Consider the following 19426-nt stretch of genomic DNA (forward strand, 5'->3'; position numbering starts at 1 on the left):
TCACAGGCAGGTGGCTCACTCCTGACCCACAAAGCACAAAAGGCTGCTCAGAAGATCTGGGACCACAGTGAAATCAGCTGAGCCTCTAGTCCTTGTGTCCCCACTGATATTTGTCACCTGGCAGCCTCAAGGCCCTGAGCAGAAATGCCAAAGGCTGAGCACTGTGGTGAGCTCTCAGGTTCCCAAATTAATCTTTCACAGGACAGAGACCAGGACAACTTTTGTGGCTTGAAGTTAATGATTTAGGTAAAGCCATACCAGTTAATGCAGATCAGATATTGTGAACTCTGATTTTGACCAAATGGTGCTTTCACACTCTACAAAAGGATCTTTGTGTTAGGTGGTACCCAATACTAATTAATTAAATGAATTGCTAAATGTTTGGCTGATACTCAGTTTTATAAATAAGGACACATTTTATGACTTCAATTTTATGATACCAGCATAAACAGAGACAGACACACTGCACTTCCTTATGTAAGTTGTGCTAAAATTTTAAAATAATGGGCCTAATTTTTTAAAACACACCTCAGAATTCTGAGTGTGATATACTTTCACAGAGCCTCCTTAGAAGGCTTATTTCAGTTGTGCTGCCTCTGCTAAAAACCTTTTTGTAAATGCTTGGAATCTCATAATCACCATCATCTCTGAATGACTTCTAGCAATTTCTCAAAGATCCAATCCGTCTACAAAGCAGGATGATTTGATGCTAGTCAGGGTAGTAAAAAGATGGTCACAGACTCCAGAGGCAATCCTAAAAAGCAGCTCCAAAATGCTTTATTATTTTTTAAAGATTTATTTCTCTCCCCTTCCCCCCACACCCCGGTTGTCTGTTCTGTGTGTCTATTTGCTGTGTCTTCTTCTTTGTCCGCTTCTGTTGTTGTCAGCGGCACAGGAATCTGTGTTTCTTTTTGTTGTGTCATCTTGCTGCATCAGCTCTCCATGTGTGTGGCACCATTCCTGGGCAGGCTGCATTTTCTTTCCTGCTGGGCGGCTCTCCTTACGGGGCGCACTCCCTGCGCGTGGGGACACCCCTGTGTGGCACGGCACTCCTTGCACGCATCAGCACTGCCCGTGGGCTAGCTCCACACATGTCAAGGAGGCCCGGGGTCTGAACTGCGGACCTCCCATGTAGTAGATGGACACCCTAACCACTGGGCCAAGTCCGCCGCCCCAAAATGCTTTAAGTAAATGATGCATAATTAAAAAGCCTGTGAGATGGTTGCTTTGTGGGGGGCGATGGTCATGTTAATCTACTAATTTTCTTTTTTTTTTAAAGATTTATTTCTTATTTATTTCTCTCCCCTTCCTGCCTGCCCCCCCACCCCCTGCTGCACCAGTTTTCTGCTCTCTGTTTCCATTCTCTATGTCTGCTTGTATTCTTGTCAGTGGCACCCGGAATCTGTGTCTTGTTTTGTTGCATCATCTTGCTGCGCCAGCTCTCCGTGTGTGCGGTGCCATTCCTGGGCAGGCTGCACTTTTTTTGCGCTGGGCAGCTCTCCTTATGGGGCACACTCCTTGTGCGTGGGGCTCCCCTGCGTGGCAGGGCACTTCTTGCGCGCATCAGCACTGCATGTGGGCCAGCTCCACACGGGTCAGGAGGCCCTGGGTTTGAACCTTGGACCTCACATGTGGCAGGCGGATGCCCTATCTATTGGGCCAAATCTGCTTCCCTATTCATTTTCTTTTATTTAAGAAAAACCAGCTCCATACCTTGGCTTCACATGTCTATATAAGTGTATGCACCTCAGAACCAGACTGAGTCTAGTGTAACCTATAAACCCTTGGCTCCCAAAACATCAGGGGTTGGGGATGAGGGCTAGTTTGGGGAATGCTGTGGACTACTGACCCAATATGGACATCAGGGGGAGCTGCCCTATGGGGACCTGCATGCTGGGCCCAAACTGCAGTGGTGGAACACAAAAAGGTCAAGTGCCTCATAGGAAATGCTCCACTCCAAGTCCACTATTCATTTAAAGACCACCAACACAGAATATTTCCCTTCTGACTGACTCATTATGTTCCTTTCCATGTCAATTCCTGAAGGTATGCTCAATGTACTCTCCTGAATTCCATTTTGAGTACCTTATTGCCCAAGGGTTACACTAACTACAGTATAAAATCATTGAGAAATAAAAGGACTAAAAGAATAAATGCCCACAAACATGAAGTATAAACACATTTCAAAGGGAAAGGACTTCACTGCAACAAAGCTTGAAATTTCTCAATATTGAACTGGTGAATAAAACTTTCTTCCAGTGAGTAGGACATCTTGCAAGTTGGGCAGCATCTCCTCAGAGACTCCCCAAGAGCACAACCATTTTCACACTTGAAGGGCGACAGCCAAGGGCAATGAGACTAAGCAGAGGCCCTGCCCTGCAGGGGGCTGGGAGGAGCAAACCCTTGCTCTGAATTGAGGCCTCAGACAGGCAGCTGCAAGGGCCAAAAGGAGTGTCTGGAGGGAAAGGGCTGCTGCTGGTCAACTCCAGACAGTGTGCTCTTTGGAAATGTCTTATTAAGGGAAATGGCCCGTGCTAAATCACAGCTCTTATGTATACTGACTTGGGTTTCGGCCTCAGGGTGATTCCACGTGCTCAACACTGAGGAAGAGAAATCACCTCTAGGGTTAGGTTCTTCGCCATGGCTGGGCTCTTGATGATCCCAGACACTGTGGGCCAAATGGGGCAGGAGGAGGCATTTTGGGGGAGGAGGATCCAGACCTTTCAAATTCCCAATGGGCTCTGCTGAAAAAAGGGAAAAGGGTCTATTTTACCTGGCCTTTTTCTCCTGACTGAAGTGCTTTTGGGTTGTAGTCTTCCTTGCTTTTAAAGTTAAATGATAGCCAATTACACACATCAACATCTAATTTATTACCCTCACAGGAAGAAGGAAAACATTTTATATATCAGACTCTTCTAGAAAAAAACGAAAGGTACTTCAGGAATATAATAAAAATAAGATATAATACCATCATCTTCCTAAAGCAGAGGTTTTAGACAGGCATTATCTCTGGTCTCATAAAATAAAATGGTAAGGCAAGAAACCTTTCCTTTCACACGCAGTCTAAAGAAGCACTACTTGCTCAGAAATAGGCCCATCCTCTGATCAGCCAGATTTTATGAACTTGAAATTGTGCCAAGAGAGAGGCACAAGTCACAGTGAACACAGAACGCCTAAGTGGCAAGGCTCTTGGGGATCTTGGGGATCTGCCCTGGGCTGGGACTCCACCTGATGCCCAAGTCCCACCCCCCTCCACACACACGCACTTTCCAATGGAGTCCCAGTTCATAAATGCGTCTGACTAAAGTTTATTCTGTCATGTTCCCGTTTAGTTAGCCTTCATTTTCCAGAGAGGTTCATGGCTGCTTCTGCCTAAGGGGTTTCATTTTCTAGGAATCTGGCTCTGAAGCTCTGTCGACCTGTGGCTGGATGGATGATGCTCAGTCACGGGTGGGGTGGGGCATCCAGGGACAAGAGGTCGAGTCTGACTAGAGAACTAGATCAGGCCCAGACAATTCAAATCAGGAAGTTTGTTAAGACTTTCCTGCCAGAAAAGCCTCTTAAATACTCCCAGATCTCAGTCCTCTCAGCCCACAGACTGTGCCTTTGGGTCTAGGAAAATGATGAAAAGGACGAGCTTCTTGACAGCTTCACATGGGATCAACAAGACTCACCATTTATCGGGCATGAAATGCTATATGGAGCGTTCACAAGTACCACTCACCAGAAAATACAAATCCACAGAATGCCGAATCCAAACACATTTTAACAAAGAGCAGAAAAATGAAAGGAAAATAGCAGATATGGGTTAGATTGCATAAAGCAGGCAAAACTGTCCAATTATTAATAGGAACATTTCATTAAGTTACCTAGATTCATGAGAATAATCTAGTTAAAGAACATTCTCAAATATATGACCCAACTCCCCCAATCTGCTATTACTAGATAAATTAATAAAAGCATTAGGTCAATATTATAACTTGACAAAAATCTAAGAGTCTGTCTTATATTTAGACCCTGAGAAGGTGGCTCCTTGTGGTGTTTTCTTGTCATTGTGTTAATTTCATGCAAAGGGGCCAAAGATGTGACATGCACAAATAGAGGAATTTACTAAGTAAATTAATATTAAATTATTTAGGGAAATTGAAATACTTTAGGAACACCCATTTGGCTACAAAACTGATGATCTAATTAGAAATAATTCTGCTTTGTGATTAAAGCAGACAGATCCCCTAGGAACCTCAGCCTGGTCCATACAATGGATCAGATTGCTGTCTGCAGCTGCAAGTGGAAGAAGCAGCTTTCTTAGTGGTGATTCTATTCACAGAGCATTTTATTGCTCAGAGGAGTCTGCCCTGCTTGTCTGCGTTGGTGATGCTTTCTGGGTAAGGGATACTGTGGGTACCACTGCCAGCACTGAGATGAGAAGGTGCTGTGGCAGCTAAGCAGAAGTGAGCACTCTCTGCCTACCTGATACTGCTCTGGGAGGGGTACTGGCTGTTCACTGGGGATGAAACCAGGAAAACATTACCTGACACAGCCTATGGTCCAGAAGCATTAAAACAGATGCTCACTTAATATCCTAGGGCTGCTGCAATACATCAAACCTGCTTCTCTAAGGTTGGAGGGAGGGGTTGGTTCCCCAGGGTCAGATTTTGTTTAATAAGTTCATATAGCTCCTTACCCTTCTTTGCCAATTTCTCCAACCTTCAGGGCTTCAACGAGAGGCTCTTTACCTAGTTTGGTCAAATTCATTTTGGTCTCAAGAGTCATCAGAAAAGACCCATTGTAGGACATTTCCAAATCGATCCAGAGTCCTGGAAAAACAGTGAAAAAACAGAAGTTGTTATATTTTCCCCTCAAAACATGATTATAAATGACAGTATAAAAACTTACATTAAAAATATCTAATTAGGCATCACATTGAAAGTCTATATATCATTTGTGTTCTCCATACATGTAAGAAGAGGATGATGGAAGAGCCTGTGAAAGCTTCTAGAAATGGGTTCAAGAGATGCTGGCATTCAAGTCTCCATCAAAATGGTCACATTGAATGTGCAACATGTTAGCACTGGAGGGCTTCCGTCTTCTGGTTTCTTCTCCTCACATTCAGGTAAGAAAACATACTGCTAGCAGGAAGAGATGGCTTGACCCAGGGCAAAGTCAGGACGAGGTCTGCTGATTCCCAGCTAGTTACGAGGCAGAAAGGAAGCAGAGCTTCACTGCAGGCTGGGTCATTTTTTAAGACACGCATGAGAACCTCTGTTGTTCTGAAAGTTATCTCGTGGGGAGGGGGCATTGAAAATGGTTCAAGATTTAGCTTGGTATGGTATGACAGGGACAGTGACAAAAACCTTTAGAAATCCCTTCTTCCTGGGAATGGTCTAGTGAGAGAACCAAAAGAATTAACTTTCGAGTCCTGCGATTACCCAGATTAAGTTGGGTAACCCCACTGTACCTTAGTTTAAAAACTTATTCCCCAGAAAGATACCAATGCCAATGAGATCACACTTGACAGGATTTTGGCTTTATGACATTTCACTGGGATGGCCTGCTGTCAGAAGGAGTCACTGGCCAGTAGTCTAAAATGCCAGCAGGTGTTAGATTACCAGCCTCTTCTACTAGAAGATTCTATGATTCAGCAAGTAAGGCAGACTGCTGTGATTTTTTGTTCTCAGAGTTAATACCTCCTAGACTTTCAATCTAAACGTGATCCTTCAGTGGCTGTTTAAATGTTAAAAAACTTTTATAGATCCTCATAAGACAAATGACAACATCTAAAAGGAAGCAGGAAATTAATCTGAAACCAATGTTCATGCACAACTGCATTTTCAAGCAATTACAGTAAATAACTCACCCCCTATTTGGCCACCACCTCAGATAAAAGCTTTGCTTAACCTCAAGAAGCACTCATGGTATAATCCCTCATTAAAGCCAGAAAAATTTCCATTTGTTTTCAACAAATTCTTCTTATCATAATTGAAGGTAATTATTTTTCACAAACGACCTGCTTTAATTAAATGATATGCAGACCAACTGTGATTGTCTCTTTTGCAGCAACACTCACAGAATTGTTTTCTTGATTAACATTAAACAGTTAAAAAAATCATTAGTTTGCTCTTCTTCAAAGGTACTGTTACTGGAAAGAAAGGGTGTATCTTCTTTAATACATACATTTAGTCATTAATCACTCTTAGTAGAAAGAAGAGTAGGGCAAAAAAGTAGTTTAATGCAGATTTTAAACTCAACATAAAAAACATTAATATAGGGAAACGGACTTGGCCCAGTGGTTAGGGCGTCCGTCTACCACATGGGAGGTCCGCGGTTCAAGCCCCGGGCCTCCTTGACCCGTGTGGAGCTGGCCCAAGCGCAGTGCTGATGCGCGCAAGGAGTGCCGTGCTACACAGGGGTGTCCCCCACGTAGGGGAGCCCCACGCGCAAGGAGTGCACCCACAAGGAGAGCCGCCCAGCGCGAAGGAGGGAGCAGCCTGCCCAGGAATGGCGCCGCCCACACTTCCCGTGCTGCTGACGACAACAGAAGCGGACAAAGAAACAAGACGCAGCAAAAAGACACAGAAAACAGACAACCGGGGGAGGGGAGGGGAATTAAATAAATAAAAAAATAAATCTTTAAAAAACAAAACAAAAAAAAACATTAATATAGAAGTTATTTATTACTGTATAATATTTCTAGCCTTATTTGAGAATCAGAAGATTCAAAACTACCTGGGTGATGTATGTATATTCAGAGGTAATTATGTCTTCTGAAAATCCTGGTCCGGTTTTCAAGAAATAGTATGTATTGCCCTTTGAACACTGGCATAATAAATAAAGTTACCATAATTATAAAATGGAAGGTTTCTGGGGGGTTTGTCTTTTTAAAATGGGCGGGGGTGGGTATGGTTATAGGCTCAGTAAACTGCGGACTCACACCCCAGCCAAGCGGACCTCGTACCCAGCTACGTGTGGTCCAGGAGCTGAGACCCTGAAGAGTGTGCTGCCGAGTCCAACGGACTCCTCTTGTGTTTCACTGGAAATTACTTGCCCTCTGTGCTTCCACCTCATTAGCACAGTGGTGACAACACTGCCTCTTCCCGGGACTGCTGTGTATGACCCGCGCCGCGCCTGGCCCTGGCCTCCTTCCTTTCTCTGTTGTCACCGGCTCCACTTCCACACTTTCAGGACTTCTTGTTCCTGCTCTTGCTCTCGCCTCCTGCTGCTGCCATGGCAGATGGGGGCCAGTCCAGAGGAGGCCATGAGTCCAAGAGGGATGGGGCTGCCAGAAGGCCCCGCCTGGGCCTGGGAGCAGAGCAGGTCTGGACATCTGGCTGAGCCTCCACCTGAGCCTCCACCTGGGGGAGGAGGTCTGTTTTTATACCATTGCTTGTGTCCCAAAAGGTCCACCAGCAGAGCTTGCTTAGTCCTGGCACTCAGTGAAAATATGAAGGAGTCAAGGATGGTTTGAGAACATGTAAAAACAGTTATCAACAGCAAATAAATACTCCCACAAATTACTCTAATATGACATTCTTACACCCAGATGAAGGCAAGGAAACTATTTTAGCATTAGGTGTAAAGAAAAACTTGCTTCTGTGACAATGCTTCAGCAGGCAAAAAAACGTCCTGAAAACCTGGAGCATGTGCAACTCAGAGCTGAGACCAATTGGTTATGCATCGGGTGACTCAGGAGACCCCTACTACCTTGCGTGACTGAAAGATGAAACAAACAGTTACTAGAAAGGCTGCCTTCCCACTGGGGATACATGTAGCAACAATGTGAAGATGGGGGCAAAGACTGTTCTATAAGCGGCATCTTAACTCTGAGGTGAATGTTACTAATCTAGATGAACATAGTTAGAGTTCTTCTTTTGTGCTCTTGACAAATGTTAAGACTTTATTGTGAGTCACTTCATTTAACATCCTGCTTTCTGTAACCATTTCTTCTTGGCAGCACTTAAAGACAAAAACTAGAAGTCTGGGAGCAGGACAAATTTTGATGCCTTTAAATAGGAGAAGTAAGGTTGTCAGTGTTGATAGGGTCTCCAGAAAGGGGATGGGGGTATGAACACAAAGGCTCTCCTCTACAAAAGGTGTTCCCATGTTGAGAGGACATCCGCTGGTGGAGGGTGGCACCTGTGTGGAGCTGGACAGCTGTTTTTCTACTCTTCTGCTTCCTGAGGGAAGTATCAGTAGCCACCACCACTACGCAAAGTGCTAGGCAAAGGTTGCCTCTCATTCCACCCAAAAATGTTGAGTTGTTAATGCAAGACAGCAGGGATAAAGCCACTGAATGGTGAGTCCCTGCCCTCAGAAGTTCATGCGTGAAGAATAAATGCAGCCAAGGCCATGAGAGATAAAGAACAGACAGGGAGGAGCTGCAACCAGAACAGACATTCTTCAGCCTTCTGCCTGCTGTTCTACTAGGCCTCAGTAACGGTGCTACTGTAGCCATATAAATCTAAAAATTTCATTAGCAGTTCGTGGGTTTGTTACTATTAAAATAGTTAAAAGGCTATTGGAATTCTCATTGCAAAAGGCTTAACAGCGCACCTGCTGCTCGAGAGTGAAGAGAACCTAAAGGCTTGCTCACCTGAGCTCAGTTCTCATGGTCTCTGTGCCTCCATTTTCCTCTGCCTGTGATTATTAATGGCTGATTTCACTCTGAAAATCAACACTTGGCATCTAAAGAACAAACCTACTTAAGATGGGACATCTGATATGTAGTGCCAAGAACAGGTGTTTGTGTTACTTGGCTCTTAGGAAGAAAACATACCAGTGATTACACTGGTATGGACAGACAGGTGCCACATTGCTCATTCAGATATCACAGAAAATTAACAACTCCTTGTGTTAGGATGTGTCTTTTAGGACAGGTGCCATTTTTAGCTTTGTCTGCTTGTAACTGTTCTCTGAAATAGAGCTCCAGCTTGAGGAGGGGACTGTCACAAATCAAAGTCCCCTTTCCCCCACCCCACCCACTCCCACAAAACATCTCTTTTCCTTCTCCATTACCATCTGGTTGGCATGTGAGTGCGCCACTCCCGTCAGCATGGAGCTCTTCAGCCTGGCACTGCTTCAGCTCCCAGGCCTGGGTGGTCCATGGCCACCGCAGCTGCTCTCCTAATGCCTGCTCATGAAGAGGGCACAGCGAGAGGTACAGGGAGGCCAAAGATTGACCCTGGTTCCAGTTCCCTGCAATACTCAGTTGGTACAGTAACTTCTACCCCAGCACTGGGGTTAAGGCCCCAACCACAAGAACAGTCACATCTAAGGGCACCTCTGAAAACAGACAAAGCTGTAATCCTGTGGGACATGGAAATTTCCCCACAGAATTTGGGACCTTTGGTTGAAATGCGGGTTGCTAATTGGTATATCAAAACAAGGCAAAATCAGCATGGAGCCCTGTCCATGATGGGCATGTGGGGACTATTGCAGATTTCAACGTGTGCAGCAAACATCCCGAGGACTAAATGAATTAATCTAAACCAGAGGGGCAGCCCATTTCCTTGGTTCCTTCTGACCCTGCCAATACACGGGGAGGCACTGCTCTGACAGCAGTGGAATCCAAAACACACATTTCTGTCATGTTTGTTTCTGTTTTACCATCACATGCATCCTCTGTAGACTTGAAAAAAAGACGAATATGATCTAACTTTAAAAAACCCTATCTTTCCTTTCTTTAGTAACACTTTCTCCCTTGTTACATAAGCAGGCAGATCTCTAAAACTGCCTAGAAAGGAGTTAAATAAGCCTCAGCTGGATTAAAAATGGGCACAGCTTTTCGTCTCTATAGTGATGTGTCTCACCATAGCACCTGTTCTGATGGAGCAGGAAAGAAACTTGAAACTTAGAGGGTTGGTGAAGGTTACTCAAAGCCTGACCAAAGCTGACCCATAAGGCTGTAGAGCTCAAAGCCCATGGGAGAAAGTGGACTTGGCCCAATGGATAGGGCATCTGCCTACCACATGGGAGGTCTGCGGTTCAAACCCAGGGCCTTCTTGACCCGTGTGGAGCTGGTCCATGTGCAGTGCTGATGCGTGCAAGGAGTGCCGTGCCACGCAGGGGTGTCCCCCATGTAGGGGAGCCGCACATGCAAGGAGTGTGCCCCGTAAGGAGAGCCACCCAGCGCGAAAGAAAGTTCAGCCTGCCCAAGAATGGCGCTGCACACACGGAGAGCTGACACAACAAGATGATGCAACAAAAAGAAACACAGATTTCTGGTGCCGCTGATAAGGATAGAAGCGGTCACAGAAGAACACACAGTGAATGGACACAGACGGCAGAAAACTGGGGCGGGGGGGACGAGGAGAGAAATAAAAATAAATAAATCTTAAAAAAAAAAAAAAAAGCCCAAGGGATGCTTCTTTGATGCTGCTAAGTCCAGCTGTGGTCTGGTTCCCCTCTTGTAGGAAATGCCTACTAATTCAATAGAGGACAGGCCTGCGGTAAAAGACAGCTAGCATATTAGAAAATAGGACAGTTACATATTATGTACTTTCTTGAAGCCCAACTTGCAAGAGTTATATGTTAGCTTATCATTTACCAGCTTGTTACAGGTTGATTCCTGAAGAGGCAAAGAGCAAAACGGGCAATGGAGAGGGTGCTTGAACGAGAGGAAGGCAGGCAGCCTTCAACACTGATAGGAGCCGAGAGTCACTGATTCTGCAGATCACACACAGGTAACAGAGCTTTTTAAATGTCTGCATAGGTTAAAAGAATTCTAGCTACACATGAAAGTGGTCAAAATGGCAGATTTTGTGTTATATATATGTGTTACCACAATAAAAATAGTAATAAAAGAATTCTAGCCAAACCATTTGCAAATTATCTAAATTTTTTTAGTTTTACTCTCAACCAGAAATTAATCGAACCCTGCAGCACTCCGATTATCACGACGTAGACATAATGAAGAGGTGGCAGGTGAGCCCAACATGCAGGTACTAGGTAGACTCCTGGATTTACAAATATGCTCTGGTCTGTCTTTCTCTGAAATCAATGTGATGCTAAAAACACAGAAAGGTGGGCTCGCAGTCAGCTGAAAGCAACGGCTAGAGAATATTGGTAGAACTGCTGATGATAGGGATGAAAAATCTCTTTGTATTTACATCAAATGTATAAAGCAACAGAAAATGCTTTCACTAAATATGATCCAAGAGTATCAGATAAAGTCATAAAGAGACAAACCAGCATCTGTAGCCTGCAATTTTACAAAACATTTATTTCAAAACAAATCTCTCTCTTGGAAAATTGTAATTATTCTCTCTGCTACCTTGTTTCACAAGTCTTTTTAGGAAAAATATAAATATTGCGTAAGTGAAAAGAGGCTCCCTTGGAAAGGGACGCCACCGTAAGGCAGTCAATGCTTCCCTGGTGCGGAGCCTTTTTCCTTTTCCCAGGGGCTTACTGTGCACACATTTTCTCTGTCAAACCACCCCTCCCTTTTTTCCTCCAAAATTAATTTCAAATTCAAAAAGTAAAATAAGAGACAAAAGGCAGCTCAACGAGTTATGGAAGCATTACTCCAAAAAAAGCTCTGTCCAGGCACTTTTTTCTCATCTAATCCTAAAAACAAACTCAGTTGTTTCTCCAGTGCTCAGAAAGATACACAGATTGGTTAAATGCCTGTTGAGCTCCTTTTAAAATTACGTGTCACATAACACACAAAAATCCTTACATCATAATTTCATTTAACTCTCTCTACATTCTAATCAACTTTTCCTACACCCACAAGAGTAGGCGTAAATATAATGTCAGTAGCACTAAAAATCAAATCTGAGAACTTCCCTTCAGCAGCTGTCTTATTCTCAAAACACTGCTTTAGAATAGGTCTTCATTTTTCAAACAGTTATTGCGCATCTACTAGGGTGTGGCAAAGGGCATAAAGATGTAAAACATGAATATCAAAGAATCTGCAACCCAGAAGTGGGATCATAGTAAAAATGTGACTACGAGGAGCTCTTGGGAAGGATCCAGGGCAAATGCACATGTGAGGCCCGTGGGGGTGAGTCGGGCTGAAAATCCAGTCCACTGCCTTGGACCTTGGCAAGCTCAGGCCCCATTAATTGGCATGTGGGCACCTTTGGGCTGGAAGAGGCCCTATAAGGATCTAAGAGACCAGAAGGATTAGTATGGGGAGCCCTACTCTATTTCCCATCATTTTAAGAAACTCAACATGAAATAGGATGGTTAAAAAAAGTCTCCAACCCACTCCAAACACAAAGCCTTGTTACCGAAGCTGCAGCAATACAAACATCTGAACACTCACATACACTGTCAGTTCCTCTCTATAGCCAATTAAGAGTTACCTTGATGATCAACATAAGGCTTGAAGGCCTGAAGGATTTTTGGCACAGCCACCCCCATGTCAAGTTCCGTCAGAGTTAGCTCATTCATAAAGTAGGGGAGCTGGAGAAAAGAAGTAAACAATGAATGAGACATATTAGTAACCTTGTAAAAATGTAAGGTAAGTTAGGATTCAATATTCTCTTGGAGGGAATGATAGTCAAGGTTTTGGGGGCATGTCATTCATTTAACCAAAACGTATTGAGTGCATACCACGTACTAGGCATCGTAATGCAGTTAGAGCGGTGAACAAGTCAGGCAAGTTCCTTGCTCTCATGGGGTTTATCCAGGAAAGGCAGAAAGAGGTGAGCAGAAAAATAAATACCGTTTCAGAGCATGACTAGTGCTACAGTGAATATAAGTGAGTAATGGCACAGAGGGGGCCTGAGGCATGGATGGGGGCGGCTATTTTGGCTAAGAAGGTCTAGGAAGGCTTCTCAGAGGGGAGCAGGACTTGACCAGGGACTTGACTGTAGAGAAGGAGCCGGCCATGCTTGTTTGAGTAATAATACCAGGGTTGGCCAAAGTATGGGAAAATGGATCTCTCTTAGATTGTAAGGGTGGAATGCAAAATTGCTAAAATATCTGGATAGGCAAAATCACAAAATGTATTAAAATCCTTGAAAAGGCACATCCCTTTGAGTACATCCCCATGCTGGACATCTTCCTTTAGCCCCGAGGGATCCACATTCCACCGTCTACCTGGCAGCTGGCCTATGCAAACCCCACTGATGGGCTCTTTTGCCCTATGGCTCCTGGCTGGGTTTAGCCATTGGGATGCACTCCTGGGCAGGGAATGGGGTATGTGTGTGGAGAAGAGTGCTGTTGGGGTGTCCCCACTCTTAATCCCTCTAGTAATGCCACTCTCCTGTCAGGTAGGAAACCCTCTCCACATAGCTACCCTGAGTTCCGGTAGGGGTGAAAGCTCCCCCTCCAGCTGGCTTTGGGGCACTGCACTATTCCTTTTGTCTCTCTACACCTGCTCACAGCTTTATAAATCTCTCCCCTCAGGTTACTGCATTTGCATGAACCATTTATTTTCTGCTAGGACCCAGATCAATACAGACTCCTGAATCTATGAGTGGGAATTTACTCTAAGGAAATAACGTAAGAGTATTGGGATCATGTTTAGAAATTCCTACTATACCTCAAGATTATAGAATTAATTCCCTGTATGTCGGCCTACTGGATTTGCATTTTTCTGTTTTTGTTTTTTGTAAATCTTTAGTCCATTCAGAATTTTAGTGTAACATGTAAAACAGAGATCCAACTTTATTTTCTTCCCCCAAATGGTGAGTCAGTTGCCCCAACCTATTTATTGAGCAACCAATCCTTTCCCAACTCATATGTAATGTTACTTTTAGATACTAGAGCTCGACTACACTGGAGCCTGTATTGAGCACTCTTTTCTACCACTTTACTGTAGCTTTAGAATATATTTTGAAATTTGGCAAGTCCTTCTCTTTTCTTCCCCCAGAATTTTCTTATTCTCACAAGTATTTTTCCAGGTGAACATTATAATTTTGCCAAACTGACAACTGAGACTTTTTTAGATATTTCTCATAAAGTGAGGTAGCATATAGCTGGGCATGCATTTACCACTTCAGCTGGCTAGGCCATTTCAGTGATCTCTCTGCAGAGAAATTTATAAACTGTTAGGATACACCAATCTTTTGACATTTTAGGGGGTAGGAGTGGGATGGAGGGATTATTTTAAAGAGGTTATGAAGCCTGTGATGGACAATATGTGAACAGAGAGTGTTCAAACGTATATTTTTGAATTGGTGGTTGGCCCCCCAATCAGCCTACAAAATGCTACTTGGCCAGAAGTGTAACCAAAATTATGCATACTTGCCACAGACCTTCCCCTCTACTACTGTCATTCTAAAACCCAATGTTTTTGGAGCATGCAGTCAGAGAGACTTCTGGGGCCTGGCCAGGGAATGACTCTACTTCTGATGGTGTTTCTATGGGAACATGAGCCTGACACTGAGCCACAGGAAGCAGGTATAGAAACAGCTGGAACATAACTGTCCCTCCTCTTCATTCTCCCTCTCCCCCCAGTCCTGTACCCTGCAGTCTCCACAAGGGCAAAGGAAGGGCCTGGGATAAGACCTAAGACAAACGAGGAGCTGAAGGACTGAGAAAGACTTGGCAGGAGTGGGGGTGGGCTCAAATTACTGTAAGCAAATGGGAAGGGGAGCTCAGCAGGGCCTGTTTCCTACTTATTAACCTGTCTGCCAAGCCCCAAGATCTGCACCATCTCTAAACCCTCCTCCACCACACCCCTTCTTGTTCAGATCTCTGACCTGAGACAAAACATGTCTGGGCCCTAGAGCAGCCTCCCACCTACCCCATAGGGGAAGGCACAGAAAGATCACTCCTCCTGTTTTTTTCAACCAGAAATTCTTTTCTTCCCACCCAAAGGGCACCACCGGGAGACAGGAATCTAGGGGGGAAAACCCAGCTGGGGACTAGACACTCGGGTGTCTGGGCCATTCTCAGGTTGGGGAGTGATATGCTAGATGCCACATGCAAACACAGCAGCGTCTGCTGACAAGGGCATAAGAGGTCCATAACCACTAGGGTCCCAAGGCAGCAGTAGTGGCCGAAGCCAAGAATACACCTGTTTTGAGGGCAGAAACTCAGCTTGTTTTAAACTCATCATTGTGCACCAGATACACACACAAGCTACTCTTCAGACATGAGTCTTTATCACGTGTGAAAGTGACCATCTGGGACTACAGGGCAAGGCCAGCAAAGATTTCTCCACTGGTTGGGCCTTCAGGGGAGATCAGGAGACAGGGGAGAGCTGAATCATGGGAGATGGCTCAGTCTCCTCTAGGTACCACTTCTGCCCCCATTCTGGTACTGGCTGGCTACTAACCAATACCCACACACTAGTAGTTTAAGGCATAGCTCTTCCCAAGGATACTTAGGTATTTGAAGGTAGCAGGCTCAGAATTTGGGTAATATCCTATTGCCTTCCTGTTTATTTGATTGCCCAAGGTCCTCTCTGATCTGCAGGCCACTTTGTAGAGCAGCAGCTCAGGTCAGGGATGGAGGTTATGGGGGGAGGTGCTGAGGCTGGCAATGTAGGGAATGCAGCCCCCCGCCATCCCTGCCTCTGAATTGCTGACACTGCTGGATCTAGGCCACATTTCCCCATGTTAACCTTTTAGTACTTCTGACCTCAAAAAACAAAAGAGTTTAAGCTTCTGAACTGCACAAATCCATACCAACAGTCAAGAAAAGGAAAGTAAAAGACTTCCCCTCAACTTCCTCTGGAGTGCGAAGTCTACCACTCTCCATCAGGGGGACAGAGACTCCACAGACTTCCAGCTCCAGGGAGAAGAGTGGGGGGCTGTTCTCTCCAAGGTCATTTAGGAATGTGTACAAAAGGGAAAGTGGCATCCTGTCTGGAGTTCCAGCATGCCCTGTTTCTGTCCCACACTGCTGGGAACTGTAGCCCTTCCATTCAAGGAATGGTCCAGGACAGTACCTGGGAAAAGAGCAGCACAAGCTCCATCTGCCTCGACCTGGAAACTCAATGTTCCCTTCATTTTCCAAGGTTGGATGCTGAACTGTCATCTCCCAAGAAAGAAGCGCCACTCCTACTCACTGCTTGGCTTCTACAAACTGGCTGGCAGAAGCGGGCTCAACCCACTGTAAGAATACAAACAAGCCAACCTTTGTCAACAGGGTCCTCCCAAGTCTCTGCCCTGTATTCTGACTCAAAACCAGCTCATCCAGCTCAAAAGGAAGTACCTCCTCTTCATGAGGGGCTACAGAGGGACAACAGTGGCCAGCAGCTGGCAGAAAGAGCTTGCAAGAGCAAGACTAAACCAGAAAAAGCTCTGCTCCTTACTCAAATGAATGACAGGAATCAAAGCAAAGCTCCTCCATGCCCACATTTTCCTTCTAATATAATTTTACCTTAGCTCACAGTTCCATAATCTGGAGTCCTTGAAATCTCTGAAATTGTACGCAAAATTTTGTGTCTATGTGCATTTCTCTAGGGAAATGATCCACAGGTTTCTGCTTCTCAAATCTACTGTGACCTTTGAGATTTGGAACCACGGGCTTGAGATGCTGCCTGTGTGAGCCCCCAGTGAAGACGGGGGGACCAAAGTTACTATTCCTTGAGTGGGTCTTCATCAGGCCAAAATGTACTTCTAAATAACCTGAGGTGTCCTGGTTAGCAAAGATGGTACCAAAGGAGTCATTTAATGACAACTGCGAGGATACCTGGCAATTTAAACTCACTTCCAAGTGGGCCTGGATAAGCACCAGGACCATTTCTTCAGCATAGAGCCCACGATAAATTTCCATCTGGCCAAAAAGTAAGTCAGGAATGACCGCAGTTAGAACTTAATGCTAACCTTCCCAGCTTTGAGAGAGTAGAAAAGGTAGGGAAGGAAGTGTAAGTTGCTTGGTATTTTCCTCAGATTGTACAGTGGGCAGACCATGGTGGGGTTGGCTGGGCTCTGGACATAGAATTTTAGTTCTTTGCTTAAAGATAACAAAATTTATACAAGATGAACCAGCTATGCAAATTCACATTTTACTAAACCAAATTCTGGATTATCACCTAGAGTGGATAACAGTTAGGGCAGCACACAGAAAAAGAAACAGAAATGTTCACTAAGTCCTAGATGCAGTTAGCCATATGATCAAGGTCACAGACCAGAAATATTTTTTTGAGAAAAATTCATTACCTCATGTGTTCTAGGCTTTAAACCAAGTTATTTTTTCACTTAAAATACAAGGGTACAAAACTTCTAGAAATTAAGAAATGTGAAAAGTTAGAAGCCTCTCTATGGAAAACAATACCTTTATTTTGCTGAGTTTCATTTGGATTTTCTTAGACACCAGATCAGACCAGTATTTCTCTCCCAAGAAGTCCCAAAATACTCTTCCAAGCAAGGCATTCACCCAGGCTTCCTGCTCTCCCTCCTCAGACGGTGGAGCCTCTGGCAACTGAAAAAGAAAAGGGACCAAAATTAGTTAGAAGGCAACTGGAGACAAAGATTGGTGCTTATTTTTATAAAGTCACTAACAGTCCCTCCCTACAGAGATAAGGAGACCACGTGAGTCATTCTTTTTCCATCTAAACTGCAAGTCCTAAGTTATGTTGGTAGATAGAGAGAGGGAGGAAACAATCTTGGCTAAAACCTCTGTCTATTTTGTCTTTTTACCAGTCTTCCTGTGAACCAGCTAAATATTGCACACAAATAGCCCAGCTAAATTGCCCTGGACCAAAAATTAGCTTAGTATCAACATTCTGAGCAAATGCCAGCCCTTTTCATTTTTAATAAAAAAAAATTTTTTTTCTTAAAAGAAGCTTTAGATTACGTAAATGTTACATAAAAAATATAGGGGATTCCCATATACCTCACCCCCACACACACACTTTGCCACATTAACAATATCTTTCATTAGTGTGGTACGTTTGTGTGGTGCATTTGTTAAAAGTGATGAATACATATTGAAGCACTGTACTAACCAAGGAATACCTTTGCCCTGCACAATTTTATAGGTTTTGGCAAAATGTATAACGGCCTGTATCCATCATTGCAATGTCATGCAGGACAATTCCAATGTTCCCAAATTGCCCCCAGCCAATCTACTTCATAACATTTTGAGCAAATGCCAGTCTACCCTTGGACATGTAACTGTCAAGCTGGCAGAACCCAGGTTCCCAATGGCTGGGAAGTTTACATTCAGCCTGATCCTTATGAGGTCAAGACTCTCTTGGTGTTGGGAGAGGGTTTAAACAATACTGATCCCAGAACTACTAAGGTAAAAGACTTTTAGGAGCTCCCTTGATGAAGTAATGAGCAGGCGAGGTTGAGAACCACAGCCCTGGATTAGAGAGCTGCTCTCAGGCCTTCTGTGAACCTCCTACGGTTTTCACCCATCTCAGCTCAGTGACATACCCTCAGCCTCACTGCCATTTGATTCCATTCATCTGAAACATCTCTTGGGGCCAATGTGTGAGGTGGGACTACAGCAAACTCGGGTTAGTCTCCAATTTCCAAGTCTAATTATTAGATTCTGGACTCTTGCCTGGAAAGGGTCAGGGCTGGGAGAAATGGAAGAGGGAAGCAGCACTAACATCTGCAGGAGTGCTGTGAGGTTTAAGTGGTGAGTGCAGAGAACAGGCTTGGACCACAGCGTCCAGTAAGGCAGTGATGGTAGTTGTCCACAGACCACATGCCAGGTCCTATGAGAGACCCTTACCCAAGGACAATGCCCTTGTGGCTATCCAGGCAGTGCCAAGCTACTGTCCACCCAGGGCACTGCTTGTCTTTAGATTTGTAGGCTGCAGAAGAGAGAATGAGTTTCTCTTTCTCTTCTCAAGCAGGAGAGTCTACCCTTTATTAACCTTTCTTTACAATCACTAGTTATTCAAAGGAAGAAAGAGGCTTAGCACAATATAGCAAGAAACAAACGCTATTTCACAATTTATGTCCAAGCCAATGGCATATGATGGGGTAAACAGATTTTTGAAATAACTGACAAGCAGGTTGTTTTTAAAATTTTCAACAGTTCCTTTTTCTAACGCACGCTTCTCCCAGACTCTCACTGGGAACAAAGAAAAATCCAAGAGCAGCTGAACACTGATAATACATCAAAGAATCTTTATGAACAAGATCTGGATTCAATAGGCTGCAGGAAGAACTCCTTTCTGATGAATGACATAAAAATATAAGTGCTTAGAGAAAAACTGTGCATACATTTCCTAATATTGCTGTTTGGCTGCAGGAAGAAATGTAAGGAGAATATTCATTTCACCATTTCAGCTATATATATATACACATTTAGAAACGGTTATTTTCTATCGACTGCATCCAAAAAGAAGTGTGTGGAATTCAGTGGTCTAAAGCTGATAGAAGGTCATCATAAATGCATGAGTCCTGGGATATGCTTATTAAAAACTAACCTACAAAATAAAGTAGAACAGATTTACTTCATTTTTGTGGTATGTCATTTCTTGTTGATCAGCCTCATTTTTTTGTTTGTTTGTTATACAGAGCTCAGTGCCTCTGCTCATAAAATATGGCCATGTATAGGCCTGTGC

General features: G+C 44.2%; 1 protein-coding gene across 8 annotated transcripts in view; it reads right to left on the reverse strand.

Moving 5' to 3' along the window:
• Positions 1-19426, reverse strand: part of TEX2 (testis expressed 2) — a 112619-nt gene that overhangs the window by 9844 nt on the left and 83349 nt on the right. For all 8 annotated transcript variants that reach the window (XM_071210750.1, XM_071210747.1, XM_071210748.1 and 5 more), the window contains exons 6-8: positions 17176-17322; positions 12306-12405; positions 4685-4817 (exon numbers count right to left, since the gene is read on the reverse strand). In XM_071210750.1, the coding sequence (XP_071066851.1) occupies positions 4685-4817; positions 12306-12405; positions 17176-17322 (380 nt within the window). The remainder of the gene's footprint in view (positions 1-4684; positions 4818-12305; positions 12406-17175; positions 17323-19426) is intronic.

Source organism: Dasypus novemcinctus, chromosome 21, assembly GCF_030445035.2.
Source record: "Dasypus novemcinctus isolate mDasNov1 chromosome 21, mDasNov1.1.hap2, whole genome shotgun sequence".
NCBI lineage: Eukaryota > Metazoa > Chordata > Mammalia > Cingulata > Dasypodidae > Dasypus > Dasypus novemcinctus.